The 12,301-nt window shown below is 39.7% G+C and overlaps 1 protein-coding gene across 7 annotated transcripts in view; it reads right to left on the bottom strand.

Annotated features, from left to right (window-relative positions):
* Window positions 1-12,301, bottom strand: part of LOC105465590 (laminin subunit alpha 2) — a 628,094-nt gene that overhangs the window by 328,568 nt on the left and 287,225 nt on the right. For all 7 annotated transcript variants that reach the window (XM_071096438.1, XM_071096439.1, XM_071096441.1 and 4 more), the window contains exon 12: window positions 10,113-10,286. In XM_071096438.1, coding sequence (XP_070952539.1) covers window positions 10,113-10,286 — 174 coding nt within the window. The remainder of the gene's footprint in view (window positions 1-10,112; window positions 10,287-12,301) is intronic.

Genomic DNA, 12,301 nt, shown 5'->3' with positions numbered 1-12,301 from the left:
ACCAATCCAAAAAAAAAATTTTTTTTCTTAGAATTTTGTTTGTGTTAAGCATGTAGCATCAATTAGATAGTACTTGTTGAGCTTCTTTTATGTGATAAGATCTACCCTGTCCTATATATCTCAAATATCAATTTACTTCTTCAAATCTATGGCTTTAATTTGAGATCTGTGAAGCAAAACTGAAAGTCAAGCAGGAACAACAAAAGAATTTACCAGAGATTACTTTTAGAAGCCAGGTGCTACTATGTCAGCAGACTCTCCTAATGTGCATCTTAAACTAGGCTGTAGGTATTCTTGGCAACTACATGAAAAAATTTAAAGGCTTCTCTAAGCTAGAAACAGAAAGACAGCATAATGCTGTAGAAAATAAGCATGTTTGGGTGAAGAACAAATCATATAAGATTAATTTAATAATGTTCAGAGACAGAATTTCAAACCTTAATGGTAATACAGGAACAGTAGACAAGCCAAGCTAGCTTCTCTCAGAACTTAACAGATGCAAAGAGAATTGCTTTTGGAAGCTGCATTAACTATTTCAGACCACTAGGGTAACCTTAAGTAAATGACTGTCACAATGTTCCAGTAGCACTTAGTTTACTAAGGCAGTAAATTATCCCAACTCTGAAATTCCCAAACTGTTTCTGAATAGCTGTAGCCTGCAGCAAACCAGCAGGATTCTTTGTCCTCTAGCTCTTTCCACTGCTGCCTGGTTGCTTAAACAAATGCCCTAAAACCAAGCATTAACATTTGCCAAGCATTTTGAAAATGAAATGCACCTGGGATAGCCCTGTGGGTGCCTGATTTAATTCTCTTTGTCTATCGAGAATGAGGCGGGGAAAAATTAACACTTTATTCTGCCAGTTGTGCCAAATCTTCACTGGTACATAGGGGAAAAAAATTGAGGAATAATTCCTAGCTGAGATTGTGGGAATTTCAAAAATAGAAAGTATAAAAACGTGCTAAGTTTTCCTAGGCCTCATCCATTATCCACACATGCACTTATAATCACTTACTTCTACTTCGTTATTCCAAGAGAGTAAAAATGTGAAAAATGTTTCACAGGATACAAGGTACTCCTTTGCTAAATTGGCTAGTATTCTTGAGTTTTATTACAACCAGGCAGACACCCATGTGAGCAACAGTGTGTCCCATGTCAGCACACTTTTATTATTTGGGATTAGGCTCCTAAAAAAAGAATAACGGCATGTGGCATCTCCATTATAAGAGAACACGCACACCATATCTCCCTTCTGATAGAAGAAGGCTTATAATCAAGCAACTTGGAAAATGTTTGAAAGTCTGTATATAAATATTTAGGAAAAGCTAATAGCATCTCATAATTTTTTCCAATTAGGAAATAACACTAAAAAAGCAGAGGAAGGATTATGTACCATAGCCTCTCGGTCATGGATGTAAATAAAATTGAACATTTAAGCAGATGCATTTGTATCTTGATATGCTATTTCTGTCAGATTCTGGCAATGGTTCTGATTCGAACAGCAATTACTGGTAAAGAATTCAGCCTCAGCTGGGTGTGGTGGCTCATACCTGTAATTCCAGCACTTTGGGAAGCCGAGGCAGGTGGGTCACGAGGTCAGGAGATCGAGACCATCCTGGCTAACATGGTGAAACCCCACCTCTACTAAAAATACAAAAAAAATTAGCTGGGCGTGGTGGCGGGCACCTGTAGTCCCAGCTACTAGGGAGGCTGAGACAGGAGAATAGTGTAAACCCGGGAGGCGGAGCTTGCAGGGAACCGAGATCTTGCCACTGCACTCCAGCCTGAGCGACAGAGCGAGACTCCGTTTAAAAAAAAAAAAAAAGAAAAGAAAAGAAAAAGAATTTAGTTTCAGCTATTTAGAAAAGTGGCTTTATTGAATTTACCGACAAGGCCCTACAATTTTCCATTTCCTTAGCAAGATATTAAATCAACCAAGCTAAGCATGTCATCATGACTATAATTTACGTGATGTGACATGACAGTTAAGATGTACTGTGGTAATTTCTGAGAGCTTGCAGTATTATTGTAGTATCAAAAATTTATATGGTTCAGTTATTAAGGCAAATTGTTTCATTCATACTGAGATGCCTGACAGTAAACCACCAAGGGCTTCACGTTACATTAAAAATGTCCTCCGTATTCAAACAATTTGTACACCCTGTTACTGTTATTTTGTTCACCGAATGGAAACGGCAGCACAGGCAAGAACAGCGTTTCGATGTGAAAATGATTGGTAGGGGAATATGAAGAGCTTCATTGTGGGTTATAAGAAAAAAACATTTCAACCAGGATAAAGGAAGTTATCTTCGGGAACCAACAACTACTAATGGGATGTCCAAATTCTTTGTTCTGATTCTATCGAATATTCCATTTGCTTGCTTTCCTTCTGTCAGTTTGATTGTCAGCCAACAGAAAAAAAATGCATATGACCAAAGAAGAAAGGATGGAAAATCTGGTAAAGAATATTTCTATTATAAGCTACTTTAAATAAGTGTTGCCATCATATAAGAAATAAGACCTTTGAAATTCATCCAATTTTGACCTAAGGCTCTTCTTGGAACTCCTCAGAGTAGTTTTTTTTTTTTTTAAATTGACAGTACATTTTTATATTTTTTTTGGCAATTTTAAGCAGTGGAAATTCAAGTCCTACATGCTATTTTGTTCTTTTTGGGAATACCAGAGTTTCCTAAATAGAATAGGATAAAATGACTTCTTGCTGTAAACGGCCTTGCAAATAGAAGTTTAATTTGATTTTTATTACAGCTATTGAATTTTATGCAACATACGCTGTCTCTTAGAATACATGTTCATTGAAAATGTGTTTTAGACATTTACACACTTTTTGTAATAGCATTTAGAGGTCTATTAAAAATAAGAAAACGGGAGGGCGGAGCAAGATGGCCGAATAGGAAGAGCTCCAGTCTCCAACTCCCAGCGCAAGCGACACAGAAGACCGGTGATTTCTGCATTTTCAACTGAGGTACTGGGTTCATCTCACTGGGGAGTGCCGGACGATCGGTGCTGGTCAGCTGCTGCAGCCCGACCAGCGAGAGCTGAAGCAGGGCGAGGCATTGCCTCACCTGGGAAGCGCAAGGGGGAAGGGAATCCCTTTTCCTAGCCAGGGGAACTGAGACACACAACACCTGGAAAATCGGGTAACTCCCACCCCAATACTGCGCTTTAAGCAAACAGGCACACCAGGAGATCATATCCCACACCTGGCCGAGAGGGTCCCACACCCACGGAGCCTCCCTCATTGCTAGCACAGCAGTCTGGGATCTACCCGCAAGGCAGCAGCCAGGCTGGGGGAGGGGCACCCGCCATTGCTGAGGCTTAAGTAGGTAAACAAAGCTGCTGGGAAGCTCGAAGTGGGTGGAGCTCACAGCAGCTCAAGGAAACCTGCCTGTCTCTGTAGACTCCACCTCTGGGGACAGGGCACAGTAAACAATAACAAACGGAGCAGAAACCTCTGCAGACGCAAACGACTCTGTCTGACACCTTTGAAGAGAGCAGTGGATCTCCCAACACGGAGGTTGAGATCTGAGAAGGGACAGACTCCCTGCTCAAGTGGGTCCCTGACCCCTGAGTAGCTTAACTGGGAGACATCCCCCACTAGGGGCAGTCTGACACCCCACACCTCACAGAGTGGAGTACACCCCTGAGAGGAAGCTTCCAAAGCAAGAATCAGACAGGTACACTCGCTGTTCAGAAATATTCTATCTTCTGCAGCCTCTGCTGCTGATACCCAGGCAAACAGGGTCTGGAGTGGACCTCAAGCAATCTCCAACAGACCTACAGCTGAGGGTCCTGACACTTAGAAGGAAAACTATCAAACAGGAAGAACACCTACACCAAAACCCCATCAGTACATCACCATCATCAAGACCAGAGGCAGATAAAACCACAAAGATGGGGAAAAAGCAGGGCAGAAAAGCTGGAAATTCAAAAAATAAGAGCGCATCTCCCCCGGCAAAGGAGCGCAGCTCATCACCAGCAACGGATCAAAGCTGGACAGAGAATGACTTTGACGAGATGAGAGAAGAAGGCTTCAGTCCATCAAATTTCTCAGAGCTAAAGGAGGAATTACGTACCCAGCGCAAAGAAACTAAAAATCTTGAAAAAAAGTGGAAGAATTGATGGCTAGAGTAATTAATGCAGAGAAGGTCATAAACGAAATGAAAGAGATGAAAACCATGACACGAGAAATACGTGACAAATGCACAAGCTTCAGTAACCGACTCGATCAACTGGAAGAAAGAGTATCTGCGATTGAGGATCAAATGAATGAAATGAAGCGAGAAGAGAAACCAAAAGAAAAAAGAAGAAAAAGAAATGAACAAAGCCTGCAAGAAGTATGGGATTATGTAAAAAGACCAAATCTACGTCTGATTGGGGTGCCTGAAAGTGAGGAGGAAAATGGAACCAAGTTGGAAAACACTCTTCAGGATATCATCCAGGAGAACTTCCCCAACCTAGTAGGGCAGGCCAACATTCAAATCCAGGAAATACAGAGAACGCCACAAAGATACTCCTCGAGAAGAGCAACTCCAAGACACATAATTGCCAGATTCACCAAAGTTGAAATGAAGGAAAAAATCTTAAGGGCAGCCAGAGAGAAAGGTCGGGTTACCCACAAAGGGAAGCCCATCAGACTAAAAGCAGATCTCTCGGCAGAAACTCTCCAAGCCAGAAGAGAGTGGGGGCCAATATTCAACATTCTTAAAGAAAAGAATTTTCAACCCAGAATTTCATATCCAGCCAAACTAAGTTTCATAAGTGAAGGAGAAATAAAATCCTTTACAGATAAGCAAATGCTTAGAGATTTTGTCACCACTAGGCCTGCCTTACAAGAGACCCTGAAGGAAGCACTCAACATGGAAAGGAACAACCGGTACCAGCCATTGCAAAAACATGCCAAAATGTAAAGACCATCGAGGCTAGGAAGAAACTGCATCAACTAACGAGCAAAATAACCAGTTAATATCATAATGGCAGGATCAAGTTCACACATAACAATCTTAACCTTAAATGTAAATGGACTAAATGCTCCAATTAAAAGACACAGACTGGCAAACTGGATAAAGAGTCAAGACCCATCAGTCTGCTGTATTCAGGAGACCCATCCCACACGCAAAGACATACATAGGCTCAAAATAAAGGGATGGAGGAAGATTTACCAAGCAAATGGAGAACAAAAAAAAGCGGGGGTTGCAATACTAGTCTCAGATAAAACAGACTTTAAACCAACAAAGATCAAAAGAGACAAAGAAGGCCATTACATAATGGTAAAGGGATCAATTCAACAGGAAGAGCTAACTATCCTAAATATATATGCACCCAATACAGGAGCACCCAGATTCATCAAGCAAGTCCTTAGAGACTTACAAAGAGACTTAGACTCCCATACAATAATAATGGGAGACTTCAACACTCCACTGTCAACATTAGACAGATCAACGAGACAGAAAGTTAACAAGGATATCCAGGAATTGAACTCATCTCTGCAGCAAGCAGACCTAATAGACATCTATAGAACTCTCCACCCCAAATCAACAGAATATACATTCTTCTCAGCACCACATCGTACTTACTCCAAAATTGACCACATAATTGGAAGTAAAGCACTCCTCAGCAAATGTACAAGAACAGAAATTATAACAAACTGTCTCTCAGACCACAGTGCAATCAAACTAGAACTCAGGACTAAGAAACTCAATCAAAACTGCTCAACTACATGGAAACTGAACAACCTGCTCCTGAATGACTACTGGGTACATAACGAAATGAAGGCAGAAATAAAGATGTTCTTTGAAACCAATGAGAACAAAGATACAACATACCAGAATCTCTGGGACACATTTAAAGCAGTGTGTAGAGGGAAATTTATAGCACTAAATGCCCACAAGAGAAAGCAGGAAAGATCTAAAATTGACACTCTAACATCACAATTAAAAGAACTAGAGAAGCAAGAGCAAACACATTCGAAAGCTAGCAGAAGGCAAGAAATAACTAAGATCAGAGCAGAACTGAAGGAGATAGAGACACAAAAAACTCTCCAAAAAATCAATGAATCCAGGAGTTGGTTTTTTGAAAAGATCAACAAAATTGACAGACCACTAGCGAGACTAATAAAGAAGAAAAGAGAGAAGAATCAAATCGACGCAATTAAAAATGATAAAGGGGATATCACCACCGACCCCACAGAAATACAAACTACCATCAGAGAATACTATAAACACCTCTACGCAAATAAACTGGAAAATCTAGAAGAAATGGATAATTTCCTGGACACTTACACTCTTCCAAGATTAAACTAGGAAGAAGTTGAATCCCTGAATAGACCAATAGCCGGCTCTGAAATTGAGGCAATAATTAATAGCCTACCAACCAAAAAAAGTCCAGGACCAGATGGATTCACAGCTGAATTCTACCAGAGGTACGAGGAGGAGTTGGTACCATTCCTTCTGAAACTATTCCAATCAATAGAAAAAGAGGGAATCCTCCCTAACTCATTTTATGAGGCCAACATCATCCTGATACCAAAGCCTGGCAGAGACACAACAAAAAAAGAGAATTTTAGACCAATATCCCTGATGAACATCGATGCAAAAATCCTCAATAAAATACTGGCAAACCGGATTCAGCAACACATCAAAAAGCTTATCCACCATGATCAAGTGGGCTTCATCCCTGGGATGCAAGGCTGGTTCAACATTCGCAAATCAATAAACATAATCCAGCATATAAACAGAACCAAAGACAAGAACCACATGATTATTTCAATAGATGCAGAAAAGGCTTTTGACAAAATTCAACAGCCCTTCATGCTAAAAACGCTCAATAAATTCGGTATTGATGGAACGTACCTCAAAATAATAAGAGCTATTTATGACAAACCCACAGCCAATATCATACTGAATGGGCAAAATCTGGAAAAATTCCCTTTGAAAACTGGCACAAGACAGGGATGCCCTCTCTCACCACTCCTATTCAACATAGTGTTGGAAGTTCTGGCTAGGGCAATCAGGCAAGAGAAAGAAATCAAGGGTATTCAGTTAGGAAAAGAAGAAGTTAAATTGTCCCTGTTTGCAGATGACATGATTGTATATTTAGAAAACCCCATTGTCTCAGCCCAAAATCTCCTTAAGCTGATAAGCAACTTCAGCAAAGTCTCAGGATACAAAATTAATGTGCAAAAATCACAAGCATTCTTATACACCAGTAACAGACAAACAGAGAGCCAAATCAGGAATGAACTTCCATTCACAATTGCTTCAAAGAGAATCAAATACCTAGGAATCCAACTTACAAGGGATGTAAAGGACCTCTTCAAGGAGAACTACAAACCACTGCTCACTGAAATAAAAGAGGACACAAACAAATGGAAGAACATACCATGCTCATGGATAGGAAGAATCAATATTGTGAAAATGGCCATACTGCCCAAGTTAATTTATAGATTCAATGCCATCCCCATCAAGCTACCAATGAGTTTCTTCACAGAATTGGAAAAAACTGCTTTAAAGTTCATATGGAACCAAAAAAGAGCCCGCATCTCCAAGACAATCCTAAGTCAAAAGAACAAAGCTGGAGGCATCATGCTACCTGACTTCAAACTATACTACAAGGCTACAGTAACCAAAACAGCATGGTACTGGTACCTAAACAGAGATATAGACCAATGGAACAGAACAGAGTCCTCAGAAATAATACCACACATCTACAGCCATCTGATCTTTGACAAACCTGAGAGAAACAAGAAATGGGGAAAGGATTCCCTATTTAATAAATGGTGCTGGGAAAATTGGCTAGCCATAAGTAGAAAGCTGAAACTGGATCCTTTCCTTACTCCTTATACGAAAATTAATTCAAGATGGATTAGAGACTTAAATGTTAGACCTAATACCATAAAAATCCTAGAGGAAAATCTAGGTAGTACCATTCAGGACATAGGCATGGGCAAAGACTTCATGTCTAAAACACCAAAAGCAATGGCAGCAAAAGCCAAAATTGACAAATGGGATCTCATTAAACTATAAAGCTTCTGCACAGCAAAAGAAACTACCATCAGATTGAATAGGCTACCTACAGAATGGGAGAAAATTTTTGCAATCTACTCATCTGACAAACGGCTAATATCCAGAACCTACAAAGAACTCAAACAAATTTACAAGAAAAAAACAAACAACCCCATCAAAAAGTGGGCAAAGGATATGAACAGACATTTCTCAAAAGAATTCATACAGCCAACAGACACATGAAAAAATGCTCATCATCACTGGCCATCAGAGAATGCAAATCAAAACCACAATGAGATACCATCTCACACCAGTTAGAATGGCGATCATTAAAAAGTCAGGAAACAACAGGTGCTGGAGAGGATGTGGAAAAATAGGAACACTTTTACACTGTTGGTGGGATTGTAAACTAGTTCAACCATTATGGAAAACAGTATGGCTATTCCTCAAGGATCTAGAACTAGATGTACCATATGACCCAGCCATCCCATTACTGGGTATATACCCAAAGGATTATAAATTATGCTGCTATAAAGACACATGCACACGTATGTTTATTGCAGCACTATTCACAATAGCAAAGACTTGGAATCAACCCAAATGTCCATCAGTGACAGATTGGATTAAGAAAATGTGGCACATATACACCATGGAATACTATGCAGCCATCAAAAAGGATGAGTTTTTGTCCTTTGTAGGGACATGGATGCAGCTGGAAACCATCATTCTTAGCAAACTATCACAAGAACAGAAAACCAAACACCGCATGTTCTCACTCATAGGTGGGAACTGAACAATGAGATCACTTGGACTCAGGAAGGGGAACATCACACACCGGGGCCTATCATGGGGAGGGGGGAGGGGGGAGGGATTGCATTGGGAGTTATACCTGATGTAAATGACGAGTTGATGGGTGAAGCACACCAACATGGCACAAGTATACATATGTAACAAACCTGCACGTTATGCACATGTACCCTACAACTTAAAGTATAATAATAATAAATAAATTAAAAAAAAAAAAAGAAAACGGCCATGAATTAAAAATATTTCAACCATCCAACACCACAAGTTCCCATTCACTGAGTAGCATATGAGATACTAAGTTTTTCTTTCAATACTCACATGCCATGCAAGAAAACCACTGACTATAAACATACTTTTATTTGCTTAATCAATGACGATTTCTTCATAAATAATGCTATATTTTGTTAGGTGTAAACTAGGCTTAAACAGCATCAATTCACGAAGGGATTTTCCCATCACAGCTTCTGGTGTGATCAGGTATTTTAACTATCAGCTGAGAAGGTATTAACTTTCACACAACAAGCAAGTATTCACGTTTATAAAGAAGTCACCAAATTTTATTTCCAACGAAGTATTAGGCAACATAAACTAAAATTCTAAACCCCAGGATATCTACCTAGATAGACATAATCCACAACAGAAAAAAATAAGCCTGTATGTCTGAGACTGCTACATTTGTTTATCTGTGTATGTTTTTACGTATGTGTGGGCTTTAAAACAAACATGTGCTTCCAATCTGGCACTTTTAGGGTAGTTTCTGTCTGAGCTCCAGGAAATATGTTGTTTACATAAGCCTCATGGCAAGCATTTAATTAGTTATGTAATACATTTCTTTTCCAATTAACATTCATATCAGGTAGAAGGAAAAGTAAATCTCTTGAGTATCAGTTTTGTAATGGAATAGAAACAGATGAGAAAATCTTCAATAAGTATCCCACCATAAACAACTCCAGAAAACAGTTCTTTTCACATAAGCACAACACAGTTTCTTCCAATAGCTGTAATTTGCTTTACAAAATACCCTAGAGGCTTCATTAATTTATTTGCCCATTCAAAAAGTTTACACAGAACATCAACTATACAAAGTTGCATATTAGGGATGTCGTGGCTGGTTAAGGTCTTGTGCAACATGGAAGCGACGCCCACCTCAATGTGATTTAGCTGGTTCTGGCAATCCAACCCAGTGTGTATTTAATTTTGTTTTTCTCTAAAAGAATTACCAACTAAAACCCATTCTCACCATCAGTCAGTTAAAGCAGAATAGTGGGAATCAAGCGTGGACTTACTTTGTTTCCCAGATAGGGAGCCGGTGCGCTCCAGTAGTAGCTGTGCGGCAGGGCTTGCCGGGCCTCCGCGTTACTGATGCTGATCTGCTGAGGTGAGTCCGAGTCGTCCTGCTGGGGAGCCACTCGAATGCGGCCAGAAAGGTCAGTCAGATACCAGCCACTCATATCTTGTATCTTAGAGAAAACACACGTCATCATTAATTTAAAAAAAAATATCTCTAAGCTTCATTTTCTTTCATGTTCCTGGTCATGTCTACTTTTGGAAATTAAAAAAAAAAAAACACAAAACTACAAACATTTAAAAAAAACATGAGCATTATGAATATCATTAGACATATGTACTCATGTAGGTTTCCATTGTTTATTTTTTTCCTCGATGTTTCTAGGAGTTTCCAAGTTATTCTATAATAATCTGTTTTCATTGAACTTACGCTTTTTAAAAGATTGTCGTTCCAAATACCACTTTCTTAAACATAGAAACTCACTCAAAGTCATACAACGGTTATAACATACACTTAATCAAACAGTTGGACTTTCAGTTCCATATTTTTTACTCCACTAGTAATTTCTTGTTGCTTTTAGAAAAATTTCTACTTTGAGGCTTAAGGATATTTGAACCCACCGGCCTGTTACTATGACAACACCTCGCAATACTGTATGTATTCCTTCAAACAGGGTCAGAAGTTCTGTGGGGACCCACAGCTTAGATCCCTGACCCAGAAATGGAAGGAACCTTAAAGGAGGAATCAGGGAATGCATAATGATTTGTTTTTACATCTTTATGCTCCAGCCAAGTTCAGGCCCACAGCTACATGTCTAATTTAAAGCATCCTACCCAGTCAGGACAAAACACTGATTACTGAGGGCTTAGGGTACAAGCTATCAGGAACCTACTAGACATGCATGAGCTGCTTCATGTTGTGGGTGATGGGAAGCAGAATGCTAAGGGTGACTCTATGTGGATGAAATATTTTTAAAACTTTCTTCATAGATTATTTGACTCTGCTTATCCCAAAGCTGTGAAATCACTGAGATTTCTTTGGTTAAATGAGAAATAGAAACCAGGTACAACCTGTTGACTTACTGGACAATAAGTAATATATTCCTTGCTCTTCTTCCCTTTCTAACGTCACCCTTGAGGCATTCTAAGACAGTTGAGTGGGATTCTGTGTCTCTAGCATCTGATGATCAAAGCTTGAGTACCAGCTCTGCCCTTTGGCTGGCTATGAAATTTTGATCTGTCAGTGGAGTAGTCTGGAGGGTGGGGTGGGACTTTGTAAACAAAATGAGGAAGTTAGACTAGATGTCCATCTGTGCTTGATTCTTTGAAGTCTGCTCTGAAAGCAATATAGTTGATAAAGTATAGATAATATTTCATAATATGAGGTTTGACTTAAAAGCACTGCAGGCAGAGAAAATATTTGATAGCTCTGTTCAGGATTAGTCCGCTGATTAAAGTTGAAAGGAAGAAGTGTTTAGGAAATAGTTTATCTAAATAGCAGTCTTTATAAAACACAACTCTGATAATGTCAGTCCTTAGCTTAAAATTCTTCAATGACACTCCAAGTAAAATATCTCAAATTCTTAACATATTCAACCCTATAAGTTCTAGCTTCTCATTCCCCTCTCTAGATTTCTCTCTCTCTCTAGCCCATTTCCTACCATTCTACACTCTTAAGTCCAGCCACATAGGCTGTGTAAAATTCCCAGAAAGCCCCATTTTCCTCTGACACTCTTCTGTATAGGGAGACGACATGCTGTCTGCACAGAGTTGAAAAGGCAGTAAGTAGTGTAGGCAATGAAGTCAGAAAAGTAAAGACATTCATGTTAAACAAAGAAAATTTTTAGGCCGGGCACGGTGGCTCACACCTGTAATCCCAGTACTTTGGGAGTCCGAGGCAGGTGGATCACGAGGTCAGGAGATGGAGACCATCCTGGCTAACATGGTGAAACCCCGTCTCTACTAAAACATACAAAAAATTAGCCGGGCGTGGTGGCGGGCGCCTGTAGTCCCAGCTTTTTGGGAGGCTGAGGCAGGAGAATGGTGTGAACCCGGGAACTAGAGCTTGCAGTGAGCCGAGATTGCGCCACTGCACTCCAGCCTGGGCAACAGAGCACGACTCCATCTCAAAAAAAAAAAAAAAGAAAGAAAGAAAGAAAATTTCAGTTGCTATTAAATAGTTTAATAG

This window comes from Macaca nemestrina, chromosome 5 (genome assembly GCF_043159975.1).
Source record: "Macaca nemestrina isolate mMacNem1 chromosome 5, mMacNem.hap1, whole genome shotgun sequence".
Classification (NCBI taxonomy): Eukaryota; Metazoa; Chordata; class Mammalia; order Primates; family Cercopithecidae; genus Macaca; species Macaca nemestrina.
This window is presented reverse-complemented; position numbering and strand designations above follow the sequence as displayed.